The 13423-nt window shown below is 40.9% G+C and overlaps 1 protein-coding gene across 1 annotated transcript in view; it reads right to left on the bottom strand.

Annotated features, from left to right (window-relative positions):
• Nucleotides 1–70: 70 nt before the first annotated feature.
• The window catches only part of dnah3 (dynein axonemal heavy chain 3), a 147174-nt gene continuing 133821 nt past the window's right edge, over nucleotides 71–13423 (bottom strand). Inside the window, exons 46-50 of the mRNA XM_080206991.1 lie at nucleotides 12087–12254; nucleotides 9178–9320; nucleotides 4281–4485; nucleotides 1577–1714; nucleotides 71–430 (exon numbers count right to left, since the gene is read on the bottom strand). Coding sequence (XP_080063117.1) covers nucleotides 77–430; nucleotides 1577–1714; nucleotides 4281–4485; nucleotides 9178–9320; nucleotides 12087–12254 — 1008 coding nt within the window. The 3' untranslated portion in view covers nucleotides 71–76. The remainder of the gene's footprint in view (nucleotides 431–1576; nucleotides 1715–4280; nucleotides 4486–9177; nucleotides 9321–12086; nucleotides 12255–13423) is intronic.

The raw sequence follows: 13423 nt of genomic DNA, 5'->3' as shown, positions 1-13423 counted from the left end.
TACTTCTTCCTAATTTCCAAGGTGCATATACATAATCACTTCTCAAATTTGGACATTCAAAGATTAGCAAAACATTCTAGTCATCCAACTGACAAAGAGCTGCTACACCACGATTTATCCAGTGCCGTTCTGGTTTATCGGATGAAATCTCTATTGAAAGAACATAATTTGTTGAGTGACCAGTTGTGGATAAGGTACCTCTGCGAGCACTGGTTTTATAGACTGGACAGTAATAGATTTTTAGATGCAGAAATGTTGCACTGACTCCTGGTTTAAGCCAGATAATGGGCAGAGAATCAAACAAAATTTTGGGAAGTGATTCCCCAATAACCATATTTTCTCTATCCCAACGCGCACCTTCCAAAAACAGACCCTTAATATAGGCTCCATCTGCTGGTTTTTTGGCCATATCATTTTCTTCCTTCATGACCTAGAAAATATAAAGGAAACAAGTCTGGGGTAATCTACTTCATGATGTGGAGATGCCAGTGTTGGACTGGGGTAAACACAGTAAGAAGTCTCACAGCACCAGGTTAAAATCTAACAGGTTTATTTGGTAGCAAACACTACTAGCTTTCGGGGCTTTGCCCCTTCGTCAGGTGAGTGGGGAGTTCTGATCACAAACAGAGCTTATAAAGGCACACACTCAGTTTACAGAATACTGATTAGAATGTCCCAAGGCATGGTGCATTGGGGAGACCATGCAGACGCTACGACAACAGATGAATGAACACTGCTTGACAATCACCAAGCAAAACTGTTCTCTTCCTGTTGGCGAACACTTCAGTGGTCATGGCCATTCGGCCTCTGTTGTTCGGGTAAATGTTCTCCAAGGCGGCCTTCACAACATAAGACAACGCAGAGTTGCTGAGCAGAAACCAAGTTCCGCATACATGAGTACGGCCTCAACCGGGATCTTGGGTTCATGTCACACTATTTGTAAACCCCATGACTTGCCTGGGCTTGCAACATCTCACTGTCCTGTCTGGAGACAATACACATTTCTTTAACCTATGCTTAATGCTATCTCCACTCACGTTGTCTGCACCTTTAAGACTTGATTAGCTGTAAAGACTCGCATTCTAATCAGTATTCTGTAAATTGAGTGTGTGCCTTTATATGCTCTGATCAGAACTCCCCACTCAGCTGACGAAGGAGCAAAGCCCTGAAAGCTAGTGGTGTTTGCTACCAAATAAACCTGTTGGACTTTAACCTGGTGTTGTGAGACCTCTTACTGTAATCCACATGTGCAGAAACAAACTATTCTGGCTACATGCCAAGAACAACAATCTTACGTCAGAATAGGAAAACTTCAGAGCAAAAAAAAACAGGATCACTGAACACTTCAATTTAAAAACATGTTTTGAATAAGGGCACAGGTTTTAAATGTAAACATGCTATCAAAACTGCAAATGATCAAATATCCTATTCTTATTCACAATTAGACTCTTATGACAAGTGACTCCAGCAGAAGCATACTCAAGTAAAGAATCATGATGTTTTGGAGCTGTGGGTTGAGGAAAAAGTACAGGGACTGGAGAGGAAAATCCTCAAACAAGTAGAATACCTTTCTTACCTCAAATTCAAATCCAATGTGATCAATGGGTATGGTATATTTTCTTGCATAATTCTGTGAGACACCAGTCAAAAAAGATTGAGTGAAATAGAATCCAGATAACCAAAATACATTGGGAGGTCCTCGATTGATCCATTCCTATAGACAAGAGATTTAACAAAATGGCACTGTTGTTACATTTATATAAAATGACAAAGTGAGGCTTTTCCACAAAAACATTTTTACTACTTCACATGCTAGAATATACATGCACTAAGGAAACAAGAACACAAACACGAGTGGTCCACCAGGCCTTTCAAGCCTGCCCCATCATTCAATATGATCAAAGCTGATCTATGCTGGCCTCAGCTCTTTTTCTGTGCCAATTCCCCATAGCCCTCTATTCCTTGATCTATCAAATATTTTTCCACTTTAAATACTGCCAGTGATCCAGCCTCCACCACCCTTTGGGGTCGAGAATTCTGGAAATTCACCATCATCTGCGAGAAGAAATTTCTACGACCTCAGTTTTAAATGACAGGCCCTTTATCTTGTAGCTATGTCCCCTTGTTCAAGACTCTCCCATTCATAAAACATCTCACCATCTATCCTGTCAAGCCCCTTCAGGATCTTACATGTTTGAATAAGGTCACTCCTCACTCCAATAAAGGAATACAGACCCAGACTATTTAGTCTCTTGATAGGATAACTCTCTCATCCCAGGAATTAGCCTGGGGTATCTCCATTGGACTGCCTCCAATGTTCTATATCTTTTTTAAGGTAAGGGGATCAAACTGTACACAGTATTCCAGGTAAGGCCTCCCCAAAAAACCCTGTACAATTGCAACAAAACTTCCCTACTTTTAAATTTCAAACTTTTTGCAATAAAAAAACAAAATGCTGTTTGCCTTCTGAACTACTTGTTAACCTGCTTGCTAGATTTGTGTAATTCATGCACTAGAACAACCAGATCCCTCTGTACTTCATTTACCTGCAATCACTCTCCATTTAGACAATCTGTCTTTTGATTCCCCCTACCAATGTATGACCTCACACTTCCCACACTAAACTCCATTTGCCAGGTTTTCGCCCAGTTACCAAATCTATCTATATCCCATTGCAGGATCACAATATCCTCATCACAACCTGCCCTTCCACCATTGTATCACTGGCAAATTTGGAAACCTTACATTCTGCTCCTTCCTCCAGGTCATTCACAATGAACAGTTGCGGGTCAAGAACTGATTCCTGCAGTATTCCACTTGTTACATCTTTCCACTCTGAAAAGATACTGTTTATTTCCAGTATCTGTCAGTTTTCAATCCATGCTAACACACTTCCTCCAATTCTATGGGATTTTACCTTACATACCAGCCTCTTGTGCAGCACCGTGTCAAATGCTTTTTGAAAATCTAATTACACTATGCCTACAGGTTCCCCTCTATCTATTCTCTATGTTACATACTCAGAATTTGAGCAAATATGTCAAACATTTTGTCCCTGGTTTTTTAAATTTCACTCAGCCATATTGACCTACATTAGGAAGTAAGTCTTCATGGAGAAAGGTATTATTTCTTTAAAGGAATGCTTTTCTATTAGATGTTGCATTCTGCAGAACATAATACATTACATAATACAGTTGTTCTCATTTACCCTGGCTGTTTCAGCTATTATATGAATTCAGCTTCTTGAACTTAATCCCAGTTATTATTCCAAACCCTGTTCCACTACTATTATCTTCTCCTGCTCAAACAAATTTATTCAAAATATTTACATATATATAGAAAACAAAACCAATTCTATTAATTTAACTTTATTTAAATTTTTTTAAAAGAGCCTTGGTGAGAGTATTTCCCTCTATTCCTAAGTTCTCACTAATCATGGAAATCCATCAATTTCAGGTTGAAAAGAAGTTAAGTCTATGATCGTTGCCTTTTTTCTCATTCCTGCACCTGCACCCACCACCCCCCACCCCGTACTGGAGAAACAAAATACACAATGGATAAAAGGTAGTCATTTATAATACCTTTAGTTGTGTATCTCACAAATCCTCATTAAAAATCTTGATCTGCTTCTTAATTTGCAATAAATATTCAATGTTTTATACAAAGGATTTATTGTGCTTGGCAGGGCAGCAAAATTATATTCTAACTACTAACATTATGTTTGAGGCAAACGGTGGAGTGTGGGGAATGATGGCACAGCAATTAATTCACAGTGCGAGGAACACGGATTCGATTCCTGGCTTGGGTCACTGGTCACTGTCTGTGTGGAGTTTGCACATTCTCTCTGTGTCTGCATGGGTTTCCTCCCACACTCCAAAGATGTGCATGTTAGTTAATTGGTCATGTTAAGTTGACCCTAGTGTCAGGGGGATGAATGGGGTAAATGTGTAGGGTTGCGGGACTAGGGCCTGGGTGGGATTGTGGTTGGTACTGACTTGATAGGCTGAATGACCTCCTTCTGTACTGTGGGGAATCTATGAGTTCTACAATTCTATGATTCATACTATATCTGTATACATTTTAGAGGAAATTGTACATTTGTATTAAAATATACAATGCGTAGACAATTTCTGTTAATGGATTTGTACTTATGAGGGCAGTTTTTTTTCTTCAGATAGCTAGCGATGTGAAACAGTTATTTAAACCTATCTCAATATGAAGATAGAGGTCATTCACTCAAGTGAGATATTCTGCTATAGTTTTAAGTAAATATATTATACCTGGAGGAAATGTAACCTTGCAAGAAGGTCGACCACGTAACTGCCAAGGGGTTTCAGAGATGGATAGGATTTAGCTGCCCACAAGGCTGGAACTTTGCCCAACAGCATGCTGTCAAACACATTCTCCAGTTCAGCAGACATTACCACAAGACCTTTAATGGCTTTGCGTATGTTTATAAGACTGCTGTGTACAACCTTGGTAAGCCTGAAAAGGAAGATACTGCCGTTAGTAAAATATTTTCATAAAATATTTCAGCTCAAATGTTGAATATTCTTATTAAACCCTTGATGACAAATATTTAATTCATTCTTAGCAGAACTTCCTAAATTTTTTAACATCCATTTCAGATACCACGTGATATGATGGACTTTCTCCGCATTCTTCTTTCCTTTTTGCCTGTGGAACCACATTCCTCAGGATAATAGAAGAAAAACCCACCTTTCAGTGTCAATGTTTGTTTTCTTCCGGTGACTGGCACATACTATCTTGAAGGTATTCCAATCATGATGTGGATGTGCCGGCGTTGGACTGGGGTAAACACAGTAAAAAGTCTGACAACACCAGGTTTTAGTCCAACCGATTTATTTGATAGTAAACGCACAAGCTTTTGAGGTTTCCCTCTTCGTCAGGTGAATAGAGAGTTCTGGCCTCAGACAGAGCATATAAAGCACAGACAGTTTAGAGATTACTGATTAGAATCCGAAGCATGGTACATTGGGGAGACCATGCAGACGCTACGACAATGGATGAATGAACATCGCTCGACAATCACTGGCAAGACGGTTCCCTTCCTGTTGGCGAACACTTCAGTGGTCACGGGCATTCAGCCTCTGACCTTCGGGTAAGCGTTCTCCAAGGTGGCCTTCACGACACACGACAGCGCAGAGTCGCTGAGCAGAGACTGATAGCCAAGTTCCGCACACATGAGGACGGTCTCAACAGGGATCTTGGGTTCATGTCACACTATCTGTAACCCCCGTGACTTGCCTGGGTTTGCAAAACCTCACTCACTGTGCTGTCTGGAGACAATACACATCTCTTTAACCTGTGATCAGTGCTCCTTCCACTCACATTGTCGGCCACTTTAGGACTTGAACAGCAGGTTAGGTGTAAAGATTCGCATTCTAATCAGTAATCTGTAAACTGTCTGTGCTTTATGTGCTCTGTCTGAGGCCAGAACTCTCCATTCACCTGACGAAGAGGGAAACCTTGAAAGCTTGTGCGTTTACTATCAAATAAATCGGTTGGACTAAAACCTGGTGTTGTCAGACTTTTTACTGTGTATTCCAATCAGCCAGTGCAGCTAAGGACTATTAATAGTACAGTGATCATTTTACTTATTGAATAGCATGCAGTATAAAACCACCTTTTTCACCCAAATCATCTAGATTATCAGAAAAATACATGGGGCTGGATTTAATAGTGCCTGTAGATTCACCTGCCGGCAAGAGCCCTGCTCCACCTCTGTTTGGGAAGACCAGCTACATCATGCCACTCAGGCACTGAACAGGACTAGGCGCATCTTCCCTGCAATCAAGGGCCTCCAGGGTGGAAGGCTTACCTGCCAAGAGGTGCTGGCCAATCCAAGGCCATCATGATGTACAGATGCCGGTGTTGGACTGGGGTAAACACAGTAAGAAGTCTCACAACACCAGGTTAAAGTCCAACCAGTTTATTTGATAGCAATCCCACAAGCTTTCAGAAACGGTATTCCAGAAACGGAAATCGTTTCCGAAAGCTTGTGGGATTATTATCAATTAAACTGGTTGGACTTTAACCGGGTGTTGTGAGACTTCTTACAATCTAAGGCCAACAGCTCTATTGAACAGTGGTGCTGCTAAGGAGGCAGTGGTGTACACGGACTTTCAAAAGGCATTCGGTACAGTACCACATAGAAAAGCTCTAGCTCATCATATAAAAGGGTCAGTAGCAACATGGATATAAAATTGGCTGACTAATAAGAAACAGAGTAATGGTCAATGGATATTTTTTTGAGCTAGAGGAAGGTTTATACTGGAGTTCCCTAGGGTTCGGTATTTGGACACTTTTCCTGCTATAATTGATCTTGATCTTGGTGTGAAGGGCACAATTTCAAAAGTTGTGGATGTCACAAAAATTAGAAGCATTGGAGGCTGAGGAGGACAGTGTAGAACTTCGAAAGAACAGGCAAGTTGGTGGAGTGGGCAAATAGGTGGCAGATGAAATTCAATGTCAGGTGACGAAGAGGGAAACCTCGAAAGCTTGTGAGTCTATTATCAAATAAATCGGTTGGACTAGAACCTGGTGTTGTCAGACTTTTTACTGTGTTCACTACCTCCCCCAGCAGTGAGTTCCAGGCACCCACCACCCACCACCCTCTGTGTAAAAAACTCCTTGGAGGAGATTTGATAATGATGTTTAAATTCATGAGAGGGCTGGATAGAGTAGAAGGGAAGAAACTGTTCTCCCTTGTAAAAGACTCCAGAACAAGAGCACAGATTTAAAGTGATTTGCAAAAGGAACAAATGTTGATAATTTTCTTTCCACACAATAAGTGGTTTGGTCTAGAATGTTCTGCCTGCAAGTGTGGTGGAAACAGGTTCAATGGAGACATTCAAGAGGCATTAGATGATTATTTGAATAGAAACAATGTGCAGGGTACAGGGGAAAGGAGAACGGCATTGAGTCACGATACTAATTTGGAGAGCCAATACAGGCACAGTGGTCTAAATGGCCTGCTTGTGCACCATAACAACACCGTGACCCTGCCGCTTGTAATCTTAACCTGCAGATTCCCTCTGGTAGTTGATGCACTCATTCAAAGTAGGAAGAGGATTCATTTATTCATAATCAGGGTCCTATTTCTTAGTTGCAGTTTAATTCAGCCTTAGGTATCAAGCTGCTGTGGCATGTTATTAACTGCTGTCTCCACTTGTCCTGCTACCTTCAATGATGCACATCTATCTCCAGGCCCCTCGCTCCTGCGCTCCCCCTTAAGAATTTTACTCCATAAATTTATATTGTCTGGCCACGTTCTTCCTATCAAAATGCGTCACCTCTTAAGAACATAAGAAATAGGAGCAGGAGTAGGCCATCTAACCCCTCGAGCCTGCCCCGCCATTCAATTAGATCATGGCTGATCTGTCGTGGCTCAGTTCCACATTCCCGCCCTCTCCCCATAACCCTTAATCCCCTTGCCTATCAAAAACCTATCTACCCGCGTCTTAAAAATATTTAGCGAGGCAGCCTCCACCACTTCAACGGGCAGAGAATTCCAGAGATTCACCACCCTTTGAGTGAAGAAGTTCCTCCTCAACTCCGTTCTAAACCACCCCCCCTTTATCCTGAGGCTGTGCCCTCTAGTCCTACTGTCCTTTCTGAGCGGGAAGAGCCTCTCCACCTCTATCCTATCCATCCCATTCAACATCTTATACGTCTCAATGAGATCTCCCCTCATTCTTCTAAACTCTAATGAGTACAAGCCTAGTTTATTCAGCCTCTCCTCATAGTTCAACCCCCTCAACTCTGGAATCAGACTAGTAAACCTCCTCTGCACTCCCTCCAAGGCCAAAATATCCTTGCGTAAGTGCGGCGACCAAAACTGCACACAGTACTCCAGCTGCGGCCTCACCAGTGCCCTATACAGCTGCAGCAAGACCTCCCTACTTTTATATTCAATCCCCCTTGCTATGAAGGCCAGCATCCCATTCGCCTTCCTGACCACCTGCTGCACCTGCAGGCTGGGTTGCAGCAGGTGGTCAGGAAGGCGAATGGGATGCTGGCCTTCTTGCTTCTCCACATTGAACTTCATCTGCCACCATCTGCCCACTCCATCAACTTGTCTGTCCTTTAGAAGTTCTATACCATCCTCCTCAGTCTCCAATGCTTCTAATTTTTTTGACCATGTTAGAGTGGGTGGTTGACTCTTAAATGCCTTCTGAGATGGTCGAGCAAGCCACTCAGTTCAAGGGCAATTAAGGATGGGCAACAAATCCTGGCCCAATCAGCAATACCCACCTCCCATGAACAGTAAAACAGATCTATCAGGAAGGTTGTTGAGCCAAAAGGGAGCCAGGATGCTCCTCTGGGCCTCACAAGGACAGTCACATCTTTCCCTGTTGTAGAATCACCTGAAATCCCTGCACAGTCAATAACCTGCAACAAATGGTTGGCCAAGGCTGGCCTGTCTTCAAAGGTGAAAGCCCCTCTGGTCTCTACACTCTACACCGAGCAGCAAGTGGATTAACATTTAAAATTGCCAACGACCTGCCATTGCCAATGCAGGATGGGAAATTAACTCACTGGAGTGGTTTCCCCATCCCATTCAAATCCCTCAAATATCAGCCTACATTCCAAACTGTTGTGTACTAAGTAGTTTGTTTAACATTTCCTCATATATTTGCACAAATGTGTCATATTGAGAAATGATAAAGAATGAATTTCAAACAAAATCTCTCAAACTTGTTTAGATTGATGAGGATATTTTACTCATAAGTGATAAATCATCACCTTGATACAATGTTCCAATTAAGTGCAGCATTAGTTCCTTTGTTCTGAATGTCATATTTCTATACAAAAAGAATTTGGGGTTACAGTTCGCTGGTTAATAAAGCAGCCACCTTGAGATGAAAAGGCCATATTAATAAAACTAACAGATTTGTACATTTTAATCACAAGGTATAGGAAATAAAACCAACAGCTGATAATATAAATCCCTAATTGGATCTCAATATCGGCCCCCATATGAGAGAGCATATCCTGACTCCGGAGAGACTTTAACACAGATTCACTTGGATTCTGCCTGATAGAAAGAAATATACATATTAAATTTTTTTAAAGCAAGTGCTTTCTTTTTGTGAACAACGCTGATAATAGGGGAAAGGGATAAATGTTTAAATGTTTATTTTTGTTGCACACCTGTTGAATCGAATAAGTTCTTGTCTGAGTACTGTGTTCATGGACTCCTCATACACCACTGGATATTTATTCATCACATCTTCCAAATTAAACTCATCAGGTAGTTTGGACATAATGTCTGCAGCAAGGTCTTCAACAACTTCCTGGAATTATGTTGATACGTTAGAAGATATTTTTAAAATTTCAGTAAGTATGACATTGTAGCAAGTTTAAAAAAATATATTTTTGATATTAAATTTGGTATATCTTCAGATCGTTTGTTCAAACATTTTATAACTTTTTGATAAGAGAGGGGATTAAGGGTTATGGGGAGAGGGCGGGAATGTGGAACTGAGCCACATTCAGACAGATCAGCCATGATCTTACTGAATGGCGGGGCAGGCTCGAAGGGCTAGATGGCCTACTCCTGCTCCTATTTCTTATGTTCTTATGTTCTAATTTGCATATTGTACCCCAAAATAATACAAAATAAAGCTACTTGACTGTTAAGAATAGATTTATTACAGTAAGATACACTATAAGGTAGTCAAAAACTGGAGAAGAAAGACCTTGTATTCCTAAAGATTACATCTCAATATGTTTGAGAGACAAAAACTATTGTATCATTAGTAATAATAGAAATTGTAGACATTGGGTGGAATATCCCTACCATTCCTGTCGATGGGATATTCTGGTCCTGCTGCAGTAACCGAAGATTTGGCTGAGTGCCAAATTCTCCATCCTTGCTGGCAGCGGTGATGGGGTGTGAAAGGCCAAAAAATCCCAGCCAATATTTTGATTTCACTTCATTTTTCTATAATATACTCTATTGGGAGTATTGGCACAGTGTCAGGGACCTGGGCTCAATTCTGGCCTCAGGTGACCATGGAGTCTGCACATTCTCTCCGGGTCTGCGTGGGTTTCTTCCAGATATTCAGGTTTCCTCCCACATTCCAAAAATGTGCTGGGTAGGTGCATTGGCCATGCTAAATTTGCCCTCAGTGTACCCAAACAGGCACCGGAGTGTGGCAACTAGAGGATTTTCACAGTAACTTCATTGCAGTGTTAACGTAGGCCTACTTGTGACACTAATTTGATTTGATTTATTACTGTCACATGTGTTAACATGAAGTGAAAAGTATTGTTTGTTGTGTGCTATACAGACAAAGCATACCATTCATAGAGAAGGAAGGGAGAGAGTGCAGAATCTAGTGTTACACTCGTGGCTGGGGTGTAGAGAAAGATCAACTTAATGCAAGATAGGTCCATTCAGAAGCCTAAAAGCAGCAGGAAAGAAGCTGTTCTTGAGTCGGAATAAATTTTACTTTTATTTTACTTTTTACAGTCTTTATGTTTTTAAGTTTAATCATTTTCTTTTGTCTCCCTTGTATTATTCATCCACAATGAACAAACTGCACCAATTGACATAAAAATGTTACAGGTTTTTTTTTAAATTGGCATAGCTGGGCCATGAGGATAAGTCAAGTTAATCATGGATGCAATGCTTAGAACCAGTCTAATTAAATAGATCTGAGCTTGGGGCTGGGAAGAGCAGTGAAATCTGGGACTACAGTTCACTGGACAATAAAGCTGGCACCTTGAGATGGAAAGGCCATATTTTATAAAACTGATGGATTTGTACATTTTAATCACAAGGTATGGGGAATAAAGCCAACAGGTGATAACAACTATGTATAAATCCCTAATTGGATCTCAAAATTGTCCTCATGCTAGGGAGAATATCCTGGCTCTGGAGAAACTTTAACACAGATTTCACTAGGATTCTGACTAATAGAAAGAAATACACATATTAAAACTTTTTAAAAGCTAGTGCTTTCTTCTTGAGAACAACACCGATTATAGGGCAGTGGATAAATGTTTAAAATTATGAAAGGATTGGAGAGATAAAAGCAGACTGTTTTTGATAAATGAGAGGTCTAAAACAAAGCATCATAGATGCAATCCATTTAGAACCAAGAGCAAGACACCTCTCTTCAGTTATGAAGAGGAGTCATATCGGATCTGAAACATTAATTTTAAGTCTCTCTCCATAGATATTGCCAGATCTCTTTAGCTTTTCCAGTACTTCCTGTTTAATTTCAGATCTTCAGCATCCGTAGTATTTTGCTTCTAAATTAGGGAGCAAGAGAACTTTGTTACTAAGGTGAGGAACTGGAATTTGGTTGCAGGGATTAGTGTTTGAGAAAGAAACTAGGCCATTGCTGATTTTGCGATCAACAGTAAAAACAGCCTCACTGATCCACTTAATGATGTCCCTCTGAACTTTATTTATTAGTGTCACAAGTAGGCTTACATTAACACTGCAATGAAGTTACTATGAAATTCCCCTAGTTGCCACACTCCAGTGCCTGTTTGGGTACACTGAGGGAGAATTTAGCATGGCCAATGCACCTAACCAGCATGTCTTTCAGACTGTGGGAGGAAATCAGAGAACTTGGTGAGTCCATCTCATAGAATCCCTACAGTGCAGAAGGAGGCTATTCAGCCATCAAGTCTGCACTGACAATAATTCCACCCAGGCCCTATCTCCGTAGCCCCACATATTTACCCCTCTAGTCCCCCTGACACCAAAGGGCAATTTAACATGATCAATCAACCTAACCCACACATCTTTGGAGTGTGGGAGAAAACCAGAACACATGGAGGAAACCCACGCAGATATGGGGAGAACGTGCAAACTCCGCACAGACAGTGAACCAAGGCCAGAATGGAACCCAGCCCCTGGCATTGTGAGGCAGCAATGCTAACTATTGTGCCACCCAGTAAATTCAAACTTTTGCAGTGTCCATTTACAAGCCATTGACTGGTTAGTAGATATATTTTAATTATAAACAATTAAAGCCAAATATGTTTTAAAATTTAAAAACATCAAATCTTTGATTGTGCAGCTTCTAATTTGATTGTCTTACTTGAGGAGATTTACCAGCTCCACCTCCTTGTCTGGGGAGAGTGAGCAATACCCCTTCAAAAAGTTGATTTGTTTCCTGGTTATCTTTAGTGATATCAGCATTCTCATGAAGTCCAAAGACTTCCGGATGGGTTATGGTTGGTAGACTTCGTAAGTAATCAATGTACGACTGAAAATCAGAAACAAAGCAAATCATTAAAAGCATTGAAATGGAGGTACACATGGCCATCTAAAACAAAATGATCAAAAACATTTTACTCAATGTAGTATGTGTAACTGAAACAACTATCTCCTTCATTTTGTTTGAATTGAGGGAGAGATTATTGTTGTCGCACCAGTTCACCCAATTCTCTACCTCTTTCCTGTACTGTTTGAAATCTGACCCGCTATGGTGGTGTCATCAGCAAACTTACAAATCGAGTTGGAGGGGAATTTGGCCACACAGTCATGTATAAGGAGTATAGTAAGGGACTAAGGACATAGTCTTATGGGGCACCAGTGTTGAGGAGATCGTGAAGGAGGTATTGTTGCCTATCCTTACTGATTGTGGTCTGTGGGTTCGGAAATCTAGGATCCAGTTGCAGAAGGAGGAGCCAAGCCCCAGGCCACAAAGTTTGGAGATCAGTCTCGTAGAAATAATGGTGTTAAAGGCTGAGCTGTAGTCCATGAATAGGAGTCTGGCATAAATGTTTTTGTTATCTAGGTGTTCCAGGGTTGAGTGTAGTGCCACATAAATGGCGATAGATAGGTTCTAGATCAATAAGGGGATCAAGGGTTATGGAAAGAAGGCAGGAGAATGGGAATGAGAATCATATCAGTCATGATTGAATGGCAGACCAGACTTGATGGGCTGAATGGCCTAATTCTGCTCCTATATCTTGTGGTCTTATGGTCTTAATTATGTGACCTTCTAATATTCACTCCCCTTCTATATAATTCTCCATTTTTAATGGTCTTGACATAGCCACTTTAACCAATAAGTTTTAAGTTCCAGGCAGTAAATTTTGCTTACTGGTCTGCCAAGCAGTGTTGACTGGGGACTTTGCAATTTCTTACATTCACGGTTTGCAAACTTCTTTGTGTTTTTATACATTATTTTATGGGATATTGTTCTTTTTTGTAGCATCAGAGTCCTCTATCTTTTGTCTATTTGACCTAAGGCGTGTACAAATGGTTTGTTCCACAAACACTATCAGAACCAAGAGAAAATGCGGGCGTAAGAACCTTCCCTCCAATTTTTCTCATGCTCTGCACAGAGCTTCCTGGCGTTCAGTTCCACTAAATAGAGCTAAGATCTGACTAACCAGGCTGGGACTTAAAAACCTCCATCTTTCTCCC

This window comes from Carcharhinus amblyrhynchos, chromosome 18 (assembly GCF_965287045.1).
Source record: "Carcharhinus amblyrhynchos chromosome 18, sCarAmb.v2.hapA, whole genome shotgun sequence".
NCBI lineage: Eukaryota > Metazoa > Chordata > Chondrichthyes > Carcharhiniformes > Carcharhinidae > Carcharhinus > Carcharhinus amblyrhynchos.
The sequence above is the reverse complement of the archived record's forward strand: the minus strand, read 5'-3'. Positions and strand labels throughout refer to the sequence as shown.